This window comes from Pristis pectinata, chromosome 9 (genome assembly GCF_009764475.1).
Source record: "Pristis pectinata isolate sPriPec2 chromosome 9, sPriPec2.1.pri, whole genome shotgun sequence".
In the NCBI taxonomy this organism is placed as follows: Eukaryota; Metazoa; Chordata; class Chondrichthyes; order Rhinopristiformes; family Pristidae; genus Pristis; species Pristis pectinata.
This window is the reverse complement of record NC_067413.1, coordinates 102,080,761-102,097,968: the sequence shown is the minus strand read 5'-3', so window position 1 is coordinate 102,097,968 and position 17,208 is coordinate 102,080,761. Positions and strand designations below refer to the sequence as shown.

The window sequence follows — 17,208 nt, the reverse complement described above, 5'->3', positions numbered from 1 at the left end:
TACAGGAATGAACTTGGGGTGGTAGTGATGGAAGGGTTTCCTGTTAACTTTTACTTTTGGATACAGGGAATTATTGGAAAGAGATATGTGAATCCCTTGTTAAAGAAAGGGTCTAAGGAATAACTGCAGGCCAGTTCATTTAATATCAGTGGTGACTAAGATTTTAGGAAGGATAATCTGGGGGAAAATTAACAGGCACTTAACTGAGGTTATTTAACTGAAACATTTCAGTTAAATAACGAGAACTATTACAGATTAAGTTCTGATTGGAAAGAGAAAATGCTAGAAGAGCTCAGCAGGTCAGGTAGCTTTGTAGAAAGAGTTTTGCCGAAATGTTTGCTATCTGAAACGTTGATTTTGTTTCTATTTTCACTGAAGCTGCCTGGCCTGACTCTTCACAGAATTTTTCTTTTTATTTCAGATATCCGGCATCTGCAATTTTTGGGTTTGTTTTTTGTTTGACTAAATCAAACTTGTTAATGAAATAACAGAAGGTTCAGGCAGTTGTCTGTTTGAATTTTAAGAAAGCAACAAATAAAAGGCTGGTTCAGTAAAATGAGACTAGTGGAATGGAAAGATTAGTGTTGGCTTGTATTTTAAAAAATTATCTAAAGGACAAAGTAGTGAGTTGAAGTAATTGGTTTTCTAGATGGGGAAAATAGAACAGAGCAGAATTTCCCATGTTGGGATTACTACGGTTTTGATATGCAAATGCTTTTGAAACTTTACTCAATATTCAGGTTTGCAGATAATACAGAACTTGGGGAGGTCTGGCAAATAGATAAGATATTTTTATTAGTCGCATGTACATCGAAACACATCTTCTTGCGTAGTGTTCTGGGGGCAGTCCACAAGTGTCGCCGTGCTTCCAGCGCCAACATAGCATGCCCACAACTTCCTAACCTCTGTCTTTGGAATGTGGGAGGAAACTGGAGCACCCAGAGGAAACCCACGCAGACACAGGGAGAACATACAAACTCCTTGCAGACAGTGGCCAGATTTGAATCTGGGTTGCTGGTGCTGTAAAGCGTTATGCTAACTGCTACAGTGAGGCTGATAGAAGTCAATTGCATCAGAATAGGCAGGCAAGTTGTAGATTGAATTTAATGCAGAAATGTCTGGTGATGCATTTTGACAGAAGGGATAGGGAGAGGCAAGATGCACTTAATTTGCAGGAGTGGAAGGATTTGTAGATTCATGTGCAAGTTAGCAACGTGTGGGTCCATGGGCTTTGTAAATTACACATTTCCTAAGAGGGGGCCATTCAGTCCGAGTCTTTGCTGGGTCTCAGAGCAGTCTCATTCCCCACATATTTTTCTGTAATCAATTTTTTTTATCCTCATAAACTCCATCCTGATTTTCGTATCACTTGTTTACATGGGGGGTAATTTACAATAGCCAAATAACTGAAGAACTATTGCATATTGGAATGTGGCAGGAAACCAGAGCAACTGAAGGAAACCAATGCGATCATGGGGAGAACGTGCAGTCTCTGCATAAATAGTACCAGAGGACAAAATCAAACCTCGGATACTGGAGCTATGAGTCAAGCTACAATGCACTATCTTTCTCTGTGCCCCCCTCCCATTGCAGGAAGAAGAAATTCATGTTGAATCTTGATAAAACTTAGATCAGGCCATGATGAGAGAATTGCATCCAATTCTTCTACTTGCAGTTGAGGAAGAATGTAAAGGTTTTTCAGTGCGTGAATTGGAGATTTACCAGAATGGTTCTTGGGGCGCTGGCTTTTGGATTTAAAAAAAAATTGGAGAAGCTTAGGTTGTTCTCCTTGGAGCAAACAAGCTCAAGGGGAGATTTAGTATAGGTGTACTGGATGAAGGCTGGTTCAGCTCAGGTTGACAGAAGTAGTTTCCTTTCACTGATCATCAAAGGACATGAGGCACAGATTTAAGGGTTTGGCAAGAGGTGAGGATGAACTTTATTTAAACACTGTGAGTGGTAATGAGCTGAAACTCCATGCCAATGAGGGGGGTGAAAGCTGAGGTAATCATTGATTTACAATAGAAATAGGATCAGCACTTGAAGGAAGCTTCCTTGCAGGCTACAAGTTTAAAACCTGTAGGTTAGAATAATGGGACTGATTAAATGACCACTGATTCCTGTTCCAGATTGATTCTCTTCCAATCACACAAATACAATTCTGGTGACCACCTCGTAGGAAAAATGGAAAAGTGCTACAAGTAGTCGTAGGTCAGGCATAATTAGTGGAGAGAAACTGTTAATGTTTCAAGTCAATGACCCTGCAACAAAGCAGAAAAGATTGGAAAGGGTGCAAAGTGGATTTCCAAAGATGTTGCCAAGAATGGAATATTATAACTTGGAACAAAGATATGCCAGGAGGTTGAAAAGTATTGTTTGGGGTTGTTCCTGCCACCAAATACCATTTATGCTGACCCCATTTACCAGCACTCGCCTGAATCTTTCAACACCATGGTATTTCAAATGCTCACCTATGTACTTAAATGTTGAGAGATTTACCTGCCTTCAGGCAGTGTGTTCCAGATTTCTGCTACCCTTGCAATGTTCAAATCTCCTACCCCCTACCTTGATCTCCCACCCTCCAGATCCTTATTCAAGATTTAAGAACATAATTGAATATCCAAAACTAACACTACAACACCACAGCTAGTTGTAGAGGTCACTACTCTTCAAAATCTATTTTTTTTTATAAAATACCATTGTAATTAAGTTTTTTTTTCTTTCAGTAGTTTTGGTTGTCTTGTATATCTCGCAATTATGATATTTAACTTTTCTGCCAAATTGAGTGTTCTTATCAACTGTTCGCCTCCAATGCACAGAATGCAAGTCTCTCTGGTGTAAGATGATTATACTGAAAGCAGTGATTTGTCAATTATCACTAGGAAGAAGAGGACAGTGCCAGTGCTAAAGCAGATCATATACGTCCTTTGGACCAAACGGAGGATAATGTCACTGAACAGACACATCACATTATCATTCCTAGCTACTCAGCATGGTTTGACTATAACAGGTCAGAAAAAATATTTTATTTTTGAAATTTCACTTCCTCTTGGTCCATCTTTTGTTTCTTTCACTCTTATATTACTATCCAATTTTGCTATTGCTTTCAGTTAATCACTCCTACCATACTTGTTTGTTGTTTGTTTCCCTTAACCTGGCCTTGGCTCACTTATCTCAAGGCATCATCTTCACTTACTGCCTGTGCCAAGTGACAGTGGGTATAGGAATAGAATGAGGAGGAGGTTAAATGCGTGGCCGAGGGATTGGAGTAAGGAGCAGGGATTCAGATATCTGGATCATTGGGGCCTCGATTGGGGCAGGTGTGACCTGTACAAAGAGGATGGGTTGCACTTGAATCCCAGGGGGACCAATATCCTGGCGGGGAGGTTTGCGAAGGCTACTGGGGGGAGTTTAAACTAGATTTGTTGGGGGGTGGGATCTGAACTGGAGAGACTGGGGAAGAGGTGTTTGGCTCTCAAATAGAGAAAGCTAATAGAAGGTATGAGAGGGAGGATAGGCAGGTGATAGAGAAGGGACATGCTCAGACCGGTTTGAGATGTCTATTTTAATGCAAGGAGTATAGTGAACAAGGCAGATGAGCTTAGAACTTGGATAAATACTTGGAGTTACGATGTAGTGGCCATTACAGAGACTTGGATGGCTCAGGGACTGGAATGGTTGCTTCAAGTGCCAGGTTTTAGATGTTTCAGAAAGGATGGAGGGAGACAAAAGAGGTGGGGGAGTGGCGCTGTTGACCAGAGAGTGTCACGGCTGCAGAAAAGGTGGATGTCATGGAGGGACTGTCTACAGAGTCTCTGTGGGTGGAGGTTAGGAACAGGAAAGGGTCAATAACTTTACTGAGTGTTTTTTTTATAGGTTGCCCAGTAGTAACAGGGATATTGAGGAGCAGATAGGGAAGCAGATCCTAGAAAGGTGTGAGAATAAGAGTTATTGTGATGGGAGATTTTAATTTCCCAAACATTGATTGGCGTTTCCAGACAGTGAGGGGTTTGGATGGGGTGGAGTTTAAGTGTGTTCAGGAAGGATTCTTGACACAATATGTAGATAGGCCTACAAGAGAGGCTGTGCTTGATTTGGTATTGGGAAATGAACCTGGTCAGGTGTCAGACCTCTCAGTGGGTGAGCATTTTGGTGATAGTGATCGTAATTCTATCTCCTTTATGATAGCACTGGAGAGAGATAGGAACAGACAGACTAGAAAGGAGTTTAGTTCGAGTAAAGGGAATTGAGGCTCTCAGGCAGGAAATTGGAAGATTAAATTGGGAACAAATGTTCTCAGGGAAAAGTATGGAACAAATGTGGCAAATATTCAGGGGATATTTGTGTGGAGTTCATAGGCATGTCCCAGTGAGACAGGTGAGTCACGAGAGGATACAGGAACCGTGGTGTATGAAGGCTATAATAAATCTAGTCAAAAGGAAAAGAAAAGCTTACAAAAGGTACAGAGAGCTAGGTAATGTTAGAGATCCAGAAGAGTATAAGGCTAACATGAAGGAGCTAAAGAAGGAAATTAGGAGAGCCAGTAGGGGACATGAGAAGGCCTTGGTGGGCAGGATTAAGGAAAACCCCAAGGCATTCTACAGGTACGTGAAGAGCAAGAGGATAAGATGCGAAAGAATAGGGCCTATCAAGTGCAGCAGTGGGAAAGTGTGTATGGATCAGGAAGAAATAGCGGAGGTATTTAATGAATACTTTACATCAGTATTCACTACGGAAGAAGATCTGGGGGATTGTAGTGTGGACTTGCAGCAGCCTGAAAAGCTTGAGCATGTAGATATTAGGAAAGAGGAGGTGCTGAAACTTTTGGAAAGCATCAAGTTGGATAAGTCGCTGGGGCCAGATGGGATGTACCCCAGGCTGCTGTGGGAGGCGAGGGAGGAGATTGCGGAGCCTCTGACAATGATCTTTGCATCATCGATGGAGACTGGAGAGGTTCCAAAAGATTGGAGGGTTGCAGATATTGCTCCCTTATTCAAGAAAGGGAGTAGGGATAGCCCAGGAAATTATAGACCGGTGAGTCTTACCTCAGTGGTTGGTAAGCTGATGGAGAAGATCCAGGAGCAGGATTTATGAACATTTGGAGAGGTGTAATATGATTAGGAATAGTCAACATGGCTTTGTCAAGGGCAGGTCCTGCCTTACGAGCCTGATTTGAATTTTTTGAGGATGTGACTAAACACATCGATGAAGGGAGAGCAGTAGATGTAGTGTATATGGATTTCAGCAAGGCATTTGGTAAGGTACCCCATGCAAGGCTTATGGAGAAGGTGAGGAGACATGGGATCCAAGGGGACATTGCAGTGTGGATCCAGAACTGGCTGGCCCACAGAAGGCAAAGAGTGGTTGTTGAAGGGCCGTATTCTGCATGGAGGTCGGTGACCAGTGGTGTACCTCAGGGATCTGTACTGGGACCTTTACTCTTTGTAACTTTTATAAACAACCTGGATGAGGAAGTGGAGGGATGGGTTAGTAAGTTCGCAGATGACACAAAGGTTGGATGTGTTGTGGATAGTTTGGAGGGCTGTCAGAGGTTACAGAGGGACATAAGATGCAAAGTTGGGCTGAGAAGTGACAGATGCAATTCAACCCAGATAAGTGTGAAGTGGTTCATTTTGATAGGTCAAATATGATGACAGAATATAGTATTAATGGTAGGACTCTTGGCAGTGTGGAGGATCAGAGGGATCTTGGGGTCTGAGTCCATAGGACGCTCAAAGCTGCTGTGCAGGTTGACTCTGTGGTTAAGAAGGCATATGGTGTATTGTCCTTCATCAATCGTGGCATTGAATTTAGGAGCCGGGAGGTATTTTTGCAGCTATATAGGTCCCTGGTCAGACCCCACTTGGAGTACTGTGCTCAGTTCTGGTCGCCTCACTACAGGAAGGATGTGGAAGCCATAGAATGGGTGCAGAGGAGATTTACAAGGATGCTGCCTGGAGTGCAGAGCATGCCTTATGAAAGCAGGCTGAGCGAACTCGGCCTTTTCTCCTTGGAGCGAAGGAGGATGAGGGGGGACCTGATAGAGGTGTATAAGATGATGAGAGGCATTGATCGGGTGGATAGTCAGAGGCTTTTCCCCAGGGCTGAAATGGTGGCCACAAGAGGACGTAGGTTTAAGGTGCTGGGGGGTAGGTATAGAGGAGATGTCAGGGATAAGTTTTTTTTACTCAGAGTGGTGAGTGTGTGGGATGGGCTGCCGGCAATGGTGGTGGAGGTGGATATGGTAGGGTCTTTTAAGAGACTGTTGGATAGGTACATGGAGATGAGAAAAGATGAGGGCTGTGGGTAAGCCTAGTAATTTCTAGGGTAGGGACGTGTTCAGCACAGCTTTGTGGGCTGAAGGGCCTGAATTGTGCTGTAGGTTTTTCTATGTTTCTATCTTCATCACCACACCTGTTCAATAAGTCAAACATTTGTTTTCCTTGAATTCTCCAGTATTTTACTGCAGCTATATCCCCACAAACCAAGGAGCACAATCTTTCATGTGCAACTCCTGCTTTAACTACTCACATTTCTCCCTACAAAAAAGTACTATCTGTGTTTTTGTTAGTATGGCCTCTTGCATGAGATGGCATGAAAGAGAGTGCTACCCAGCAGGTTCAGATAATCATAAAGTCTTCAGTCTGGGTGTTGAGTTAAAGATTGGGAAGTCATGGTGCAGCTGTATAAAACTTTGGGGCACATTTAGAGTACTGTGTGCAGTTCTGTTCGCTGCATTACAGGAAGGATGTGGAGGCTTTGGAGAGGTTGCAGAAGAGGTTCTTCAGGATATTGCCTGAATTAGAGAGAATTAGCTATAAAGAGATGTTGGACAAACTTGGATTGCTTTCTCTGGAGTATCTGAGGCTGAGGGCAACCAGACAGAAGTTTATAAGATTGAAAGGCATAGATAGTAGAATCTTTTTTCCAGGATGGAAATGTCATATCCAGAGGGCATAGGTTTAAGGTGAGAGGGGGAATGTTTAAAGGAGATTTCCAAGGCAAGTTTTTTTTTATAAGAGTGGTTGGGGCCTGGAACATGTTGCCTGGGGAAGTGGTGGAAGCAGAAACGATAGTAATATTTAAGCGGCATTTAGACAGGTGCGTGAACGGTTGGGGGGGGGGGGGTGGGGGGAGGGAATGGATCATAAGGCAGGTGAGCTTAGTTTAAAGTGGCATTATGGTTGGCATAGACATTATGGGCTGAAGGACTTGTTCCTGTGCTGTATTGTTATGAGGGAGACAGCACAAAATGGATATGGTCCACCAAATCCATGCCAACCATTAACCATCCTTTATGTTAAAATACATTTTAATGTTACTTTTTATACTCCCCACTTTTTCATCAGCTCCTGTCAGAATCTATCACTCACCTGAATGCCAGGGGAATTCAGTGGTCAATTAACTTACCAAACCACACGTCTTTGGGATAAGGGAGGAAAACTGAGCCCACGGGTGAAACCTTCATAGTCACAAGAGGAATATGCAAACTCCACAGAGCGAACACCAGAGGTCAGGATTAAACCTGGGTCTGGTGTTAAGACAATTCTCTACAAGCTGTGTCACTTTCTTCATTATGGTATTCTTTCAGCCTATGATTGCTTTGTGAACTTGCAGGGAGATAGCAACAAGATGAAAACACTATCTCCAGTCTTTCATCCCATTCCTGCATGGGCAGATTCCATGTTGTGATGTTAGGGACAAAGTTTCATGCGAGGGCATGAACTGTACATTGGTAGATGTTGTGCTGACATGGCTTTTCAGACTTTTTTTAATCGGGATAACTCCTGGAGGTATTGGTATTGGTTTATTATTGTCACTGATACCAAGGTACAGTGAGACACTTGTCTTACAAACCGATCTTACAGGTCAATTCATTACACAGTGCAGTTACATCAAGTTAGTACAGAGTTCATTGATGTAGTACAGGTTAAAAAATCAATAACAGTACTGAGTAAAAACAATAACTGTACAGGTAGGTTCTTAGCACAAGAGTGTGGAGTATAATTGTGGAGTTCAGCTGCTAAGTTGTTCCTTTTTTTTTAAAGAAAGGAATTTGGAATGCACATAAGGAATCAAATCATGAACGCTTGGCTTGATTACAGTCCTGTGGCCATAACCTGCTAACTGAGCTGCAAAATGCTGGACAACAATTAACATCTGTGATTGTCCTGCATAGTGGACTCCCAAACTCCACTGTGGATGTGATGCCAGAAGCACTGAGTTTCAGTAAGCAATCCTGCTGCCAATGAGCAAAAAGCACACTAGTATTTCCACTGACATAAGAGCAAGCCATGTCACTAAGTGAAAAAGAACATCTTTGAGGGCTATCTAATTTCTTGTCTTCACTGAATTAAAAATAGCCTCTTCTGGAAATTGACTATTGTGAAGACACTGGTAAAATATAGTTCTTTGCAGGGGAAAGATTGGCAAATTTCTATTTACTGCAGTTGCTGTCGTTTTTTTTTCTGTTTGCAGGTTTATAAATACTAAATGCCTGGAGTTAGTAACATTGGTTCTGGATGGGAGGAGATAATTCTCAAGAGAATTTAAGACCACCAGGTTAATGTGCCTTACAATGGCAACCTGAACATGGAGAAGTTCACTTTAAATTGGTAGTTCTGTTCCATGTACATGTTGGGCAGCTTCAGGGTCATCGAATGTGAATTGCTTAAGCAACTTGATCAGTAACTTGTGATTTCTATTTGTGATCATCCCATATATCTTGAAGGAGTTAAACCATTTCTATAATATCAGTTGGAGAACTTTTTTCTAATTGGCAGTCAGCAAAACAAGAAGTACTTAATCACCATACACTGAGCTCCCTTAGAATTAAGTGAAATAATTTCTGCCTACAGTAAATTCTGCTGGCTGAAAGGAAAAATCAAATTTTATTGGTAAATTTGTGATATCAAACTAAGCCTTAATCTGGACAAACAGCAACAAAAGGTTAGGTTACCTTAGACTCTCAAACAGCATTCATTGCAAGTCAAACTTATCTATGCTCTGCAGGTACTTGCATACCTTCATCACCAAATATGACAAACTGCTTTTGCAATAATGTTGCTGGGCAGTTGTCCAAATATGGTTGTGGCTCAAAAATCCAGAAATTGACCCAAGTTTAATATCCCAGCATGCTATAAGAGGAAAAAAAGACTGTATAAAAGTAAAAGCTGTAAGGAGAGATGTATGTATTAACTAATTTTGACCATGTCTATCTCCCTTCAGTTTTTAACTTCCAAAACACAATAAGTAGTGTCCCAAAAGGTCTGGTTTTGTGCTCAAAGCCTTTGGAATGCTAAATCGTTCAAGGCTGTTGAGTTGAAATCTAATAGAGCACTTAAACTAATCAAAAAGAGGGCTGCTCCAATCACAACCCATCTGCGTATGAAGCACTGGTCTGGTTAAATAGAGCATTTCTTAGTCTTGTGCTTGTATGATGACAGTTTCATTAGGTTTATGCCAGCAATTCCGTTAGTTCAATTTCCTTCTTTAATTCCCTGCACCCCTGCAGCATATTTTCTCACATGTGCCCATTGATTTATTTTGCCATTAACTTGCACAAAAAAAGTAATTTACAGTGATCAATTAACTTGCCAGCATGTTTTTGGGTGAGGAAGGAGACTGGAGCACTTGGAAGGAACCCACACAGTCACGGGAACAGGCAAATTCTGCACAGGGAGCACTCAATGTCAGGCTTCAGCCCAGCTTCTTGGAGCTTTGAGACAGCAACAGTAACTGATGCACCATCATTGTGCCCTTTTTCATGCTCAATACTGAAACCTCATAAGTGTAACACCACTGTAATCATTGTATCAAAAAACTGACATAGATGCAAAGGTGTAATTAGTGCAAATTCAAGTCCTGTTTGCTCAGGCAGGATGGTGGAGCATGAAACTGAGTGCTAGTTTAAAGAGGAAACTGTTAATGGCTGGTAGGCCTTTGTCTTCCGGTTTCTCAGTGGCAAGGTCATTGCAGCCAGGGAATGGTGACCCAGGAGTTTTCCCTCAGATTTTTGGTGGATTGATCCTCAAGACAGCTATCTTAGTGCTCAGCACGGAGCAGAAATGGATGCGAGAACAGATGTTGGTCATTGTAATGTTAACTTAAAGGTGTGTTCTGTAGAATAAGGAATTATAGACTCATGACATTTATTGAACCTCTAGTTCAGAACTTCTGCTCAACCAACAGTAATGAATTATTCATAACACCTTCATGACGTTAACATCAATTTTATGTAGTTGAATTTGTTTTTTTTAAGACTGTTGGCTCATTAAATATGAGCAGTAATTTGGCGGAGAACTTGCATTTTCACTTTGGTCATCGAATGTACAATCAAGTGACACAATTTGGGCACCTAGTTTCATCACTTGGGCCTGCTACAGCATTTCCACAAACAAAAGACATCCATTAATGTTCTGGTCCAACAAATGGCTTGGTCGGCTCCCAACATTTCTACACGTGCAATTTTACATCTCCCTTACTTTGCATTCACTACTTCCTCACTGTGCTGCTTTGTACTTTTTATTCCTCTGCCTTTTTTTTCTTCCCATTTCCAACAAACACGAGGTAGCAATCCAATTGCCAGACAGTACATGCGTTAAGCACTATTGCCTTTATCTTTGACAAGCTTTGTAGTCTGCCAGGGGGTGAGAACTTGCTGTGAGTGGCATTACTTTGAGTTGTGTGACTGCATTTCTTGACTATACAGCACTGTTGGTCTGTATGCTGGCTTTTGACCTCGAATGTGCAATGTGACAGCAAAGCACTTCTAAAATCTCAGTCATGTTTTGATGGATCAGTGTTGGGTCATATCACTGAGTGTAATGCTTCAGGATTCATGACGCATCAAATGATTGAAATGGAGTTCACAAATGTTGCTTTCTTAAAGTTTACTAAATATTTCTTTCTACAATGAAAATTGAAAGTTTAAGTTATGCAATTTGATCTTTGGCAGTGGTTTATTTATTTTATAGGATCTCATTATTTCCAGTGAGTGGAAATGGGAAGTGCAGTTTCTCATTTCTTGTTCTTGCAATTGGAGTAGATGTATTTGTGTGAAGATAAGGTAAATAATGGGAATTCCCTCTTTTGCAGCATTCATGAGATTGAACGTCGTGCCTTGCCAGAATTCTTCAATGGGAAAAATAAGTCCAAGAGCCCAGAAATGTGAGTAACTTTTATGTATAAAAAAAAAACTTCTGTGCTCTGTCCAAAAATATGGTTACATTTTGAACGTCTCTTGGTTTTCAATTCGCTTCCAGTCCTACTATTTCAGTACAGATGACTGCTGGATTATGCAGTTTGAGTGATAGGAACTTGTATATAAAAAAAAATCCCAGTCACAAGGGATAAAGTATTAGAGAGGCTTAATGGGCTAGAGGTAGAGAAATTGCTGGGACCGGATGGCTTGCATCCAAGAGTTTTAAAGGGATTAACTCTACAGATAGTGGAGGGCAGGCACAGTAGTGTGGCTGTTAGTGTAATGCTATTACAGCGCCAGCGACCTGGGTTCAATTCTGCCCACTGTCTGTAAGAAGCTTGTATGTTCTCCCCATGTCTGTGTGGGTTTCCTCCAGGTGCTTCGATTTCCTCCCACATTCCAAAGACGTATGGGTTAGGAAGTTGTGGGCATGCTATGTTGGCGCCGGCAGTGTGGCCACACTTGCAGGCTACTCCCAGAACACTCTACGCAAAACATGCATTTCACTGTGTTTTGATGTACATGTGACTAATAAAGATATCGTTGGTTGAAATTTTTCAGAACTCTAAATTCAGAGAGGGTACCAGAAGATTGGAGAACAGCCAATGTGATTTCAGTGCTCAAAAAGGGAGGAAGACTGATGGTGGGGAACTATAGGCCACTTAGTTTAAAGTCTGTTGTTGACAACGTGCTAGAATCAATAATCAAGGATGAAGAGGCTTGTCATTTAGGAAACATGATTTTATGTAAACCATTTGACAAATTTGCTCAAATTGTTTGAAGATGTGACAGAGTTGATAGAGGGGAACCTGGTGACGTAGTGTATTTAGATTTCTTAAAGGCATTTGACAAAGTGCCACATAAGAGGCTGGTGCATAAATTATGAGCCCAAGGTGTTGGAGCAAGTGTGTTAGCATGGATTGAAAACTGTTGCATAGGAAAAAAGAGTTGGAATAAATGGGTCCTTTTCAGGCAGGAGGCATGTTAACTAGTGGACTACCTTGGGGATCAGTTCTTGGCCCTCAGTTGTTTACTCTTTGCATTAATGAGCTAACGGAAGAAACAGAATGCAGAGTTGCCAGTGATATGAAAGGTGGAACAGCATGTGTGATGAAGATTTTATGATTCTGCAATGGCACGTTGATCAATAGATATTTACTGTGAATGCCTGCATACTTCTGCAAACAGTGAACAGCATGTAAAATGACATGTAAATCGAGCACACTGGGGAACTAATTTAAAGGCTTTTAGTGAATTCGGATTAGTTTCTGTGCCTCTGGGTGGAAAGCTACAGTGTATGGCAGGAATTCTTTTTGCTGAGTGTTATGGTAACACATTAAAAAGTCATGTATGCAACTGCTATGATCAGTCGACAGTCCAGTCCCTTTTGATAGTGGGATGTGATGATTTGGCTGATGACCAATTGCAATATTTTACGTTATAACCTCGTTTGGTTCCTCTGTTACTTCATAGGACCTCTTGTTTCCAAAAAAAAACTTTTTTTTTGTGTCCAATTGCTACAGATATTTGGCCTATCGAAACTTCATGATAGACACTTACCGGCTAAACCCTCAAGAATACCTAACCAGTACATCCTGCCGGAGAAATTTAACAGGGGATGTGTGTGCTGTAATGAGGTAAGAAGACATTTCATGGAGATGGCAATGGAAAAGTTAACAATCAAACCTGTTTTAATTGCCAGCGAAGGGAGAGGGGCAGAGAGAGCAGAAGGGGTGGAGAGCAGTCCTTTCCTTCCCCCTTCCCCTTCTCTACTAGTTTAAAATGTGGTTAATTCTATTTTTCCCCTCAATTACCAACTTTATGTGCTTTCTCTCTCCACATGCTGCTGACCCGAATGTTCATAGTATTTGATATGTTGATTTCCAATTTCAAGCATCTACAGTTTTTATTACTGTCTCAAATCAGTTTCACATTAAATTTAAAAAAAATGGATGATCTATAGCTCTAAATCCACACTTGCCTTTGTTGCATACTTTCTGTATACCTTTCAGAGGCGGTGCATTTTGTATACACCCATTTTTGCCAGAATGACATGGAAAATAAGTGTATGGTAACAAGCATGTAGGTGCCCTTACAGATATGTGATGTAATTATTCCAGGAAAAATAAGTTAAGAAAGGTGTTTTCTGTTGTACGTGGATGATTAGGGATGGAATGGAATTTCAAGGTTGTGATGTGCCTCTTGTTTGTTTGCCTTCACCCCCAAAATATGATTTTAAAATCAATACTTGTTTTTTTTAATGTGGGCATCATATGTGTTGTTTTGTGGTGTTCGTAATGATGGTAACAGACCTGCATAAAGACTAATGCAGCTTTGCATCATTGAGAGGGAATGCATTTTGCTAGATTGGACTCCTGCCAGTAAAGTAAGTCATCATTTGGTTGTAAATTCACTAGTCGTCCCCTTTTTCACTAATGTAGTTTGGCTTAGCTGTGAGTCCATGGTGTGCCGTACAACAAATTGGCAATCATCCCTCAGCACCTTGTCAACAGGGAGCAATGTAAAGTGGTGCCGTGGGAATGTTGTCAGTGAATCAGAATCTGGTTTATTATCACTGACATATGTTGTGAAATTGGTTGTTTTGTGGCAGCAGTGCAGTGCTAGACATAAAAATTACTATAAGTTAAAATAAATAGTGCAAAAGAGGAATAATGAGATAGTGTTCATTGACCATTCAGAAATCTGATGGCGAATGGGAAGAAGCTATTCCTAAACTGTTGTTGTGTGGGTCTTCAGACTCCTGTACCTCCTCCCTAGTAGTAGTAATGAGAAGAGTTCATGTCCCGAATGTTGTCTTCTTTATGCCCCATAGCACTCCAGATCTTAATTGATGTTATTCTTTAATTCTTTCTGGTATAGTCCAAGAATTTTTCTCTGTTCTAAATGCATAAGAAACGCAGTAATTCTGTCAGTTATCCTGGGAAACACACAATGGATGTTAATTTAGTTTTGCCACCAGTGCCTTCAGACTAAATCAAGTGTTTTGTTTTATAATGTTGACTTTAGTTTTCTTGATAACTAGTGGGGCAACATTTGCCTTCATAAACCTGAAGTTGCCAAGTTGGTGTGAATATGCTTATCATTTGGGCTGAAGTGCAGAAATGGCATGATTTAGCACTGTACCACAATAGAATAGACTAAACAACATCCTGGACTCCAATTGGGTGCTGCCTTTTATTCCCAGTTAGGGAATGGATGAAATGGGGTCAGGTTCCATTGTCATGTGTTTCATGTTTAGCTAGCCTTCAGCAGGTTGAGTTCAGATGGAAAATGACCATGATTTGTTTACTGAAGGACAGCGTGTTAAGCTGGAGGGCAACAACAAGAATTGGAAAGTCAAGTTCATCAGGTTACATAGAAGATAGAACATTACAGCAGAGTACAGGCCATTCAGCCTATGATATTGTGCCAACATTTTATCCTGCTCTAAGATTTATCTAACCCTTCCTTCCCACATAGCCCTCCATTTCTCTATCATTCATGTGCCTATCTAAGAGTCTCTTAAATGTCCCTAATGAATCTGCCCCCACAACCTCTGCCGGCAGTGTTTTCCCCGCACCCACCATTATGTATTTAAAAAAAAAATTTGCCTCTGACGTCCCCCCCATACCTTCCTCCAATCACCTTAAAATTATGCCCCTTATGTTAGCCATTTTTGCCCTGGGCAAAAGTCTGACTGTCCACTCAATCTATGCATCTTATCTTGTACACCTCTGTCAAGTCACCTCTCATCCTCCTCTCCAAAAAGAAAAGTCCCAGCTTGCTCAACCTATCCTCGAAAGACGTGCTCTCCAATCCAGGCAGCATCCTGGTAAATCTCCTCTGCACCCTCCTAAAGCTTCCACATCCTTCCTATAATGAGGCGACCAGAACTGAACACAATACTCCAAGTATGGTCTAACCACGGTTTTATAGAGCTGCAACATTACTTGGCAGCTCTTGAACTCAATACCCTGACTAATGAAGGTCAACACACCATATGCCTTCTTAACAACCCTATCGACCTGTGTGGTGGAGTGGTATTAAAGTTGAAGCGTTTTGCTAATTTTGATATTATGCATCAAAGTTAAACACAAGTCAGGATAGAAGTGAAGGGTTCTACTCTGCTTCTGTATACTTCAGTCCCAACTTCAACAGTGACACTGCACTGTGGCTGTGTGATATCACATTAATTATGTTGTCCTTCTCATGTATGCTCTACATTTTGAAAAAGCATGTGGATGTCTCAAGATGGGACATTTGCTACAGGGTCATAATTTATCATATTTCTTATGACATGGCCTCTGAGCAACCTCATTAATCCCATCTACTTATTTTCCTGTAACCTGTTCTTAACTGTGCCCATTAACACCTGAAATGTCAACTGTTTCCCTTTCCACAGATGTTACCTGACCTGTGTGTTTCAGATTTAGTGTCTGCAGTGCTGCCCAGCCCGTCTTGCTCCAGTAGTCACAATATTCAAATTGCTGGCCCATTTGGATTTCTGGTTAATGGTGACTTGACAATGCTAACATGGTTTGAATGCCAAGGGTGGGTTGTTAAATCTTGTTGCAGATGATTATTAGCTGGCACAGGTGACATTTCCAATATATCTGGGCTGGTATTATTCATAGTTGGTTTTATAAATAAAATATGGGTCATTCTTGCTTGCTTTTAGTAATTTTGCTTTAAATTTAAATGTTAAATTTTAAAGGCTGGGCTCTAAAGATGGTGGGTTTGGAGGTTGTAAAGGGTTTCTACTGTGCACTAAAAGTGTTTTGTGAGAGTTGCCTGCCAACTTTCATGCTTCAGAGCAGTCACGATAGTCCCAACAGCATGAGCGTGTTTAGAGTTAATACCAAGACAGCAGATAACTGAGGGGAATGTGATGGTTTGACATTTTACCACATGCATTCATGTGTACCTGCTTTCTTTAGAGTTCATGCATTCTTGGAGCAGTGGGGCCTTGTGAATTACCAAGTAGATGCTGACAGTCGACCTCTGCCGATGGGTCCTCCACCAACCCCTCACTTCAATGTTCTTGCAGATACACCTTCTGGCTTGGTACCAGTTCATCTGAGGACCCCTCAAGTAAGATGTGCATTAACAACTCATAACACTGTTGCCTTTTCAGCTGGGGCCCCTTTTCCTTTGTATTCCAGAGTTGTGCTAATTAATGTAACCTCTATTGTTTTTGGGAACTAGTGGAGAACAAATTTTGTGTAATTTTTCATCATGAAAGACTTGTGCAATTAAGTTATGATTGTAGCGGTTGCTACCGCGGAATAAAATAAGACTCTACTCGGAGGATTGCCAAACAGAACTGGTTTATTTTCCCGCCTTGTGCGGGCCCTTTAAGGGAGAGAAACTCCCGCCCAAAAAACCGGCAATGACGTAAGTCCTACGTCATCAGGACTTTCCCGCGCGCGGGTTCTCCCCGTCGCTCGGAAAGACAAGGCCCGCCGCCATCTTGGGCCTCGTCGCTCCGACGCCGCGCGACCCGACTGCCGAGCCGGTTCGCCCGACTAGACGGTGAGTCGCCACACAACCCCCCCCAGAACCGGCGAGACAGTCCCCAAGGTCCGTGGGTTGTGCCAGCTGCCGCTTAGGGGGGCGGCCTCTGCGTCGTGGCGTGGCAACCTCGACAGGCTGTTGCAGATCCAAATGGGCCGGTTTGAGGCGGTCCGCCGTGAAAACCTGTTCCCTGCCTCCAATGTCCAAAATAAAAGTGGATCCGTTATTCCGTATGACTCGGAACGGTCCCTCATATGGTCGTTGCAATGGCACCCGAGGTGTGCCCCTGCGAACGAAAACAAACTTACAGTCCCGCAGTTCCTTGGGCTGGCAGGATGGGGCTTGACCGTGCCATGAGGTGGGAATCGGGGCCAAGGCGCCGAGCTTCTCGCGCAGTCTTTGTAGAACTGCTGGGGGTTGTTCCCCTTGGTCCTGAAGGGCAGGTATGAAATCCCCGGGGACAACTAGTGGCACCCCGTATACAAGCTCAG

The 17,208-nt window shown here is 42.1% G+C and overlaps 1 protein-coding gene across 5 annotated transcripts in view; it reads left to right on the top strand.

Annotated features, from left to right (window-relative positions):
- The window catches only part of smarcc1a (SWI/SNF related, matrix associated, actin dependent regulator of chromatin, subfamily c, member 1a), a 123,856-nt gene that overhangs the window by 58,629 nt on the left and 48,019 nt on the right, over positions 1-17,208 (top strand). For 3 of the 5 annotated variants that reach the window (XM_052022931.1, XM_052022932.1, XM_052022929.1), the window contains exons 14-18: positions 422-445; positions 2,883-3,010; positions 11,098-11,169; positions 12,727-12,840; positions 16,141-16,294. In XM_052022931.1, coding sequence (XP_051878891.1) covers positions 422-445; positions 2,883-3,010; positions 11,098-11,169; positions 12,727-12,840; positions 16,141-16,294 — 492 coding nt within the window. The remainder of the gene's footprint in view (positions 1-421; positions 446-2,882; positions 3,011-11,097; positions 11,170-12,726; positions 12,841-16,140; positions 16,295-17,208) is intronic. The other 2 variants (XM_052022934.1, XM_052022933.1) reach the window with 1 other exon arrangement.